Source organism: Populus euphratica, unplaced genomic scaffold (genome assembly GCF_000495115.2).
Source record: "Populus euphratica unplaced genomic scaffold, PopEup_1.0 scaffold210.1, whole genome shotgun sequence".
Classification (NCBI taxonomy): Eukaryota; Viridiplantae; Streptophyta; class Magnoliopsida; order Malpighiales; family Salicaceae; genus Populus; species Populus euphratica.
The window spans coordinates 170673-177719 of record NW_011500094.1 but is presented as its reverse complement, the minus strand read 5'-3'; the positions used below and the strand labels follow the sequence as shown (position 1 = coordinate 177719).

At 37.9% G+C, this 7047-nt stretch overlaps 1 protein-coding gene and 1 long non-coding RNA gene across 2 annotated transcripts in view; one reads left to right on the top strand and one right to left on the bottom strand.

Moving 5' to 3' along the window:
- The first annotated feature begins 850 nt into the window (after nucleotides 1–850).
- Nucleotides 851–3070, top strand: LOC105109223 (uncharacterized). Its single transcript, XR_839201.1, has 2 exons — nucleotides 851–1512; nucleotides 1616–3070. It is a non-coding gene; the product is annotated as an uncharacterized LOC105109223 (long non-coding RNA).
- The window catches only part of LOC105109224 (chaperonin CPN60-2, mitochondrial), a 4834-nt gene continuing 672 nt past the window's right edge, over nucleotides 2886–7047 (bottom strand). Inside the window, exons 3-16 of the mRNA XM_011003847.1 lie at nucleotides 6853–6984; nucleotides 6229–6388; nucleotides 5743–6014; nucleotides 5392–5496; nucleotides 5170–5256; nucleotides 4910–5080; nucleotides 4756–4824; nucleotides 4477–4554; nucleotides 4239–4334; nucleotides 3983–4082; nucleotides 3796–3899; nucleotides 3471–3576; nucleotides 3298–3376; nucleotides 2886–3209 (exon numbers count right to left, since the gene is read on the bottom strand). Coding sequence (XP_011002149.1) covers nucleotides 3107–3209; nucleotides 3298–3376; nucleotides 3471–3576; nucleotides 3796–3899; nucleotides 3983–4082; nucleotides 4239–4334; nucleotides 4477–4554; nucleotides 4756–4824; nucleotides 4910–5080; nucleotides 5170–5256; nucleotides 5392–5496; nucleotides 5743–6014; nucleotides 6229–6388; nucleotides 6853–6984 — 1662 coding nt within the window. The 3' untranslated portion in view covers nucleotides 2886–3106. The remainder of the gene's footprint in view (nucleotides 3210–3297; nucleotides 3377–3470; nucleotides 3577–3795; nucleotides 3900–3982; nucleotides 4083–4238; nucleotides 4335–4476; nucleotides 4555–4755; nucleotides 4825–4909; nucleotides 5081–5169; nucleotides 5257–5391; nucleotides 5497–5742; nucleotides 6015–6228; nucleotides 6389–6852; nucleotides 6985–7047) is intronic.

The window sequence follows — 7047 nt, the reverse complement described above, 5'->3', positions numbered from 1 at the left end:
AAGAGAAGAGCAGTCGAACGACAGTAGCGCCGGCGTTGCAGTTTTTCTTCATCATCTCCAGAAGCAGGTGCGTTCCTTTTCAATTTTCACTCTTCTGTATTCAAATCATGTTTAAACAGTGTGAAGGTAACTTAATTACCTTCACACCGTTGATGCACGCGTGAAATTGTTTCACGCGTGCATCTGTTTTTTATCCGGGTCACTGGCTTGGGCCAGTGACCCGCGCCAAGTTGGCTGGGCTTAGCCCAGCCCCCTGTGGGCTGAGCTAGGTCCTGCCTATAAGATATGGACTGAGCTGGGCTGGGCCCAGCCCAGCCCAAACAAATAAAAAAATAAAAAAAAATATATAGAAAAAATTAAAAAATTAAAAAAGAGTCTAAATGTGTAGATAAAAAATAAAAAAATGATTTTTTTGTTTTTATTCATGAATAATTAGAAAAAAAATAAAAATATTGATTCAAATTTATTTCATTGAACTTTGTTTAATTTCGTAAAAATAAAAATAGATAAAAAATAAAAATAAAATAATATAAAATAAAATTATAAGTTTATTCACTACCAGAGTCAGGAATAAAGTTAATAATTTATTTTACTTCATTATATTTCTTTTTTACTTAGTTACATAAAGATATACCTGCATAAAAAATCTATTTGATCTTTTTATTCACTGACGCCAGAGTCGGGAATATAAAAGATACTGATTTAAAAATATTTTATTTTTTAAAAAAATATATATAATAAAATGATTTTATTTTTTTTTATTCACTGACGCCAGAGTTAGGAATAAAAAAAAATGATGACTTTGATTTGTTCAATTTGATACCTACGTAATATTTATTAACACCAAAGTTAGAAATATCCGTAGTCGAATATTCACTGACGTCAGAGTCAGGAATATTACACATAAACAATCATAGTATAAACAAAAAAAAATATTAGCAATTAATGATTTAAATTTATTTACTTTGATACCTACGCAATATTTACCAACGTCAGAGTTGGAAATATCCGTAGTTGAATATTCACTGGCGCCAGAGTCAGGAATATTACACACAAACAATCATAATATAAACCAACAAAAAAAATATTGGCAATTAAAGACAAAGAGTAGCAATGTAGCCTGTCTTAGGTAGGACGTTTAAGGGGTGATGATATCTTCCCTTTTACTTAATCAGTCTCGAACCATAGAATCTCTATTGACCAGTTAGGGTTCCTAGTAACCATAATACTAGGTGGCGACTCCTTAAACAAAGACCATTCCCCCATCAAAGAATAGGATGTCAGAAATCCATTCTTTTCATTCCATTAAAAATTTTAAGGCCGTTGCGATGTCGGGTGCGACACCAACACTCTACCCTTCAAGGAGAATTAGAAAAACACAGGAATGCTGCTCTTGAAGGAAACGAAACTCATTACGGTGCTTCGAAAGGCAAGGTAATATCACCCCCCACATTTGATCCGAGAAAATCGAGGACGCTACATCTGGTCTGCGTGAAAGCTTTGCAACACCAGGTAATTCTTTGAATAATTTGAACGTTAAAAATGGCGGACAGTTTTGCTAGTCTTGTGCTATTGGCAATTGCTAACGTGATTATGGAATCATCGTCTTCTTAAGGGAAACAAGGAGCTCCAAGCAAATTGTACTTTGAAGTACTGTCTCAACAGTAGAAAGACTCGCTGCAGCAGGCCCAACTGATAACTGCATGAAGATCCGTTGATGCTTGACAAGATCGCATCCTTGCTCTCGTTCCCCCACAAAGATGAAATATCTGTTGTGCTGTTTTACGTTGTTTCTGTTCTGATGTTGATCATTCAGCTGGTTTTTAGATTTGACCGTGTAGATCTGGTCGGTCCAGGAATTGCAACTACGTCCATACGAGGAAAATAAACATTTTTTTTTAATTTTACCTGTAGAGATAAATAGTGCATCTTTTCTGATTTGATCAAATGATTGGTAAAATGGACAGGGAAATTTCGGTTCCTGTTTCATCTAACAAGTAACAGCTGCAATTTAGTCTGGTTTATCAGATATATTTTTGTCGTCTACTTCCATTTTGATTGCTGTTCTAATACATGTTCCATGACCTTTGATTTTGATTTTGGGGGTATGGATCATGTCCCATGATCTTTGGTTCGAGGATATTTATCCAATTTGGCAAATACAATAAATCTGAGAGAAATGAGTGTTCAAACTGACCCAACATGGTCTGGTAATCAACTTGAAGATGTTGTTCAACTTGAAGATTTTGTTGCTTGTTTATGTAAACACAATTTAGCTTTAGGATGACTGCGGTAATAACTCTGAAGCATGTAAGCAGGTCATGTTCGTTCAATTTTCATCTCCCTTCCAACCATACTTGTGGGCCTAGAAAAATATTATAGAAGGAAACAGCTCCGAGCCGAGGAAGCTTGTACAAATGAAAGGGCATATAGGAAACCCCCAAGCCTGGTGCAGCCAAGCGACAGCATTGTGAGGTAGCCTGCTACAACGAAGCAGCAAGATCTGCTTTGCAATTAGCCTCTTCCTTAGTAGCCAAGCGATCAGCTGAGCTGGGCTTCTCCAAGGGCCGTAGGCAACACCAGCATTGCGAATTCATCTGGTGAAGAAAAAACCCTCCTGGAAGCATCTTATTTTTCCTCATTGCGGGGTCCAGTAAAATGTGTAATAATAAATATTAAAATTTGGCAGGGTATATCCTCAAATGACCACAAGACTCCTTCGGGTTAGTTTGAGGTGTACTGTCTTCGCCATCGCATTGTTGCATTCTCGTTTCTGTCTACAACTGGGAAAGAGGGACTAAACAAAGACAAGTAGAAATGGTTCGTGGGGATAGTATTTCTTGCAGGAGAACATAAGGAAGAGAACTACAAGGCGGAGCTCTTGGTTTACAAAGATGAGGATGTTTTATTTTGAGGAAAAAGGCGCCTTACATGCAAGTTTTCCCTAACAAAAATCCATTATCCAATCATCGAAGACTACCTACATGCCGCAACTTGCTCACCATGATTACATGTCTTTCGATCAGAAGAACAATGCTCACTGATTTGGGTACAAAGGGTGAAATATTTATGTCAGGCAGTTCGGATCAATGTCTAAAAAACAACCTCAATAATCCATGCCCATGCCTGGACCCATTGCTGGAGCATCCTTTACATCCTTTGGAAGATCAGTTACAACAGCCTCAGTTGTTGTCATCAACGACGAGACACTGAAAGCAAAAAAATTAGTAAGTGCTTATCGGCAAGATGCTAAAGATGATAACCAAACCCCAAGCCTAAAAGAAGTTAAAGAATTACCTGGCAGCATCGACCAAAGCAGTTCTAATTACTTTCAATGGGTCAATAATTCCAGCTTTCACCATATCAACATATTCACCTGGTAATACATGAACGTACCAAACAAATTAGTTGAAAAATGGGTACCAGTGGATTAAGTAAACAACAAAATTAAGAAGAAAAAAATCACTGACCTTCGGCAGCATCATACCCGAGATCAGGGTTGTCCTGCTCCAATAGCTTACCAACAACAACAGCTCCCTCAACTCCCGCATTACTAGCAATTGTATGCACAGGAGTCTGCCATTGGAGGTTCAATTTTAGGATTCAGTGGTAACATAATAGAAAGTTCATCAAATTCACATTAATGTTGTAATACTTCAAGCTTGGGTATAAGCAGAATCATAAAGTGCATGGATCTTCAAACTTGCACCCAGATTCAATCTTGAAGAATAAATATTTATGTATACAGAACCCAACCACAATTATACACATACACACACATGATGAAGGACAAACCTTCAGGGCATTCTGGATAATTTGAACACCAATCTTCTGGTCAAAGTTTGCAGTCTGAAGCTTATCCAACTCTTTTGATGCATAAAGAAGAGCAGCGCCACCACCTGCAAAAGAAAACAGCTTGAGGATTTGATCGTTGATTTTAATTCTACCATATAACATGAGGAAATATAGATGGAAAATTTACCTGGCACAATACCCTCTTCTACAGCAGCCTTTGTGGCATTTAGGGCATCTGTAACTCTGTCTTTCTTCTCACTGACTTCAGCTTCACTAGCTCCTCCAATCTGCAAAATTAGCAAAATTTTCATTAGTGACCCCAGTTTACAACTTTTAAGCAATAAATCCAGTTAGAAGATAGATGAGGTTAGGGTAAATGCCCATAATTGTATTTGGAAGTTAATAGGAGAGGGTATGCAAAGTGCGTATGAAAGCAGGCAGACCTTCAGCACAGCAACACCACCAGAAAGCTTCGCCAATCTTTCTTGCAACTTCTCTTTGTCATAGTCAGAAGTGCTTGCTTCTATTGCAGATCGGATCTGTAATTACAGAGCAACAGACAAAAATCATGGTATTCATTTGCATCGGAAGATGCTTTTTTGTTCTTTTTTTAATTATTATTTAAAAGGAAAGATGCCTTGAGGATGGCTAAACATAGTCCAGCAACGAAGCAAAACTGACCTGTTCACATCTTTCTTCAATGGACTTCTTATCTCCAGCACCATCAAGAATAACTGTGTCATCCTTTGATACTGTAACCTATAAGACAAAACCCAACTAGTCATGCATCGAAACACACACTTTTTACAGACAACCACACCCTCGCCTTGATTTTAACTCTTCAATGTCTTGCCTTCACTACTGCCCACAAGATCTAAACTAAATTCCACCCAATCCCAAACCAGCCCATCTGGCTCCCCATGCAAGTAAACTACACCACGGTTGACAATTTGAGCTCACCTTTTTGCAACTGCCAAGCATATCCAAATCCACATTTTCAAGATTGAGGCCAAGCTCTTCAGTTATAACCTGCAAAACAGAAGTTAAGAACTTGCTCAATGGAACTAGAGGATATGACAAAAAAAATTAAATATATGTGCAGAAGTAAACTCACTTCGCCTCCTGTGAGGGCAGCCAGATCCTGCAATATGGCCTTCCTGTTCTCTCCAAAACCAGGGGCCTTAATGGAACAGACCTTGATTCCAGCACGAAGCTTATTTAAAATAAGAGTTGCCAAGGCCTCGCTTTCCACATCTTCAGCAACAATCAGCAAGGGCCTTTGTCTCTGAACAAATACAGTTAAGCAAAAAATGAACAGCGCTGCATTTGTACTCCAGCTTCCAAAAACAAAGGGATTGGAAATAAAGTATGTACCTTTAAAGCCAACTCTAGTACTTTCACCACAGCATGCAAACTTGAGACTTTCTTGTCATGGATCAGAATGAGAGGATCATCTAATTCCTGTTTGTGCATAGATATAGAAAAGATAATAGAAACTCAATGACAGTTGAAGCAGTTACTTTGAACTATTCTATCATGTGGACACCCCCTAGATCTCAAGAAATGTCATGATTGGAATCAGAAGTAAAAACTTACACATTTTTGGGTTTTCTGGTCCGTGATGAAATAAGGGGATATATAGCCCCTGTCAAGCTTCATCCCCTCGACAACTTCCAACTCATTAGATAATGTTTTCCCATCCTGCAACAGTTTGACATGGGATAAGAGCAAGTGCATATTTTGGACACAAAAAAAATGAAAGAATGATTAATGGAATGAGATAAGTAGCCATTAGCAACTCAATGCATGTGAGAAGAAAAACAGTACTCAGAAACTTGACATCCTTCATAACAGTACCAAGACACTTGAAGAATAGCAAGAGACTATGGAGAAAAGTATCAACAACAGAACACAGAAAAAAATGTATCAAGACAATGCTCAACTTACTTGAATTGTTATAACTCCCTCTTTGCCAACCTTCTCCATGGCCTTTGCTATCAATTCACCAATTTCCCTCTCCCCATTTGCTGATATTGTACCAACTTGTGCAATTTCTTCAGATGTGCTGATCATTCTTGCTCTGCTCTTCAAATTGGTAACAACTGATTCAACTGCCATGCTGATACCACGTCTTAGGTCCATTGCATTCATTCCAGCAGCAACTGATTTGCATCCTTCAGTAAATATTGCTTGAGTGAGAACCGTAGCACAAGTGGTCCCTGCAAACACATTCAAAAAGCTCTCATTGCCCAGTGAGACAGAACCAACAAAGAAGTAAAACTATGCAGTAAAATATGAAAATAAATAAATAAACACTAGATTTAGAACCTGTAGCATAAAATCCTAAACTAATGACCAAATGCTACAGCACCAATCTAAATCCTAGATGGTCAAAATATTTAGATAACAACTGTTAAGGGGAAGAAACCTTACCATCGCCTGCAGTGTCGTTGGTGGCATTTGCAACCTGCTTCACCAGGCTAGCACCAACATTCTTGACTTTATCCTTGAATTCAATGCTTTTAGCAACAGTCACGCCATCTTTTGTCACTTTAGGGGCACCAAAGCTTTGTTCAATAACCACATTGCGACCCTGCAAACCACAAATTACCAAGAATAACATGCATTATTTATTAATCAACTTGCTCATTTTATCATATCTGAGACAAAGTTTGGCAAAAAATAACTAAGGTCCACCAAAGAAACTCAAATGCATTAATGATTCATCATCCTCGATAAGATGTTGCAAGAGGAAAAGAAACATCCACATTTATCTTGGAAAATCCAAAGAATAAAGCATTTGGACAAGCCCTATTGTTGATCTATTAAGCTTCCGCAACACTAGTTTCTGCCAAGAAAAAACATATTTCCCGTTGCAGTGTTACCATTGAAGACTATATATAGTTTCAATTTATGAAAAAGTCTAATAAAACCAGTCTGCTACAAAATTAAAATCTCACTGTACTTTATTGGACCAAAAAATGAAACTCTTAAGATTGTATTCAAGGGCATCAAACATCAGTAAAACATGATCAAACAGGCAGTTGGTGTCAGTACCTTAGGGCCCATGGTGACTTTGACAGCATCAGCTAGCTCTTCAACACCCTTGAGCATCCCAGAACGAGCCTCCACACCGAATCTTATGTCTTTGGCAGCATAGTTTCTGCTCCAACTCAACCTACTTCCAATCTGACAAAAACACGCAAACGAATTAATTTTGAGAGAGAAAGTCATTAGAATTTCAGCAGGTCA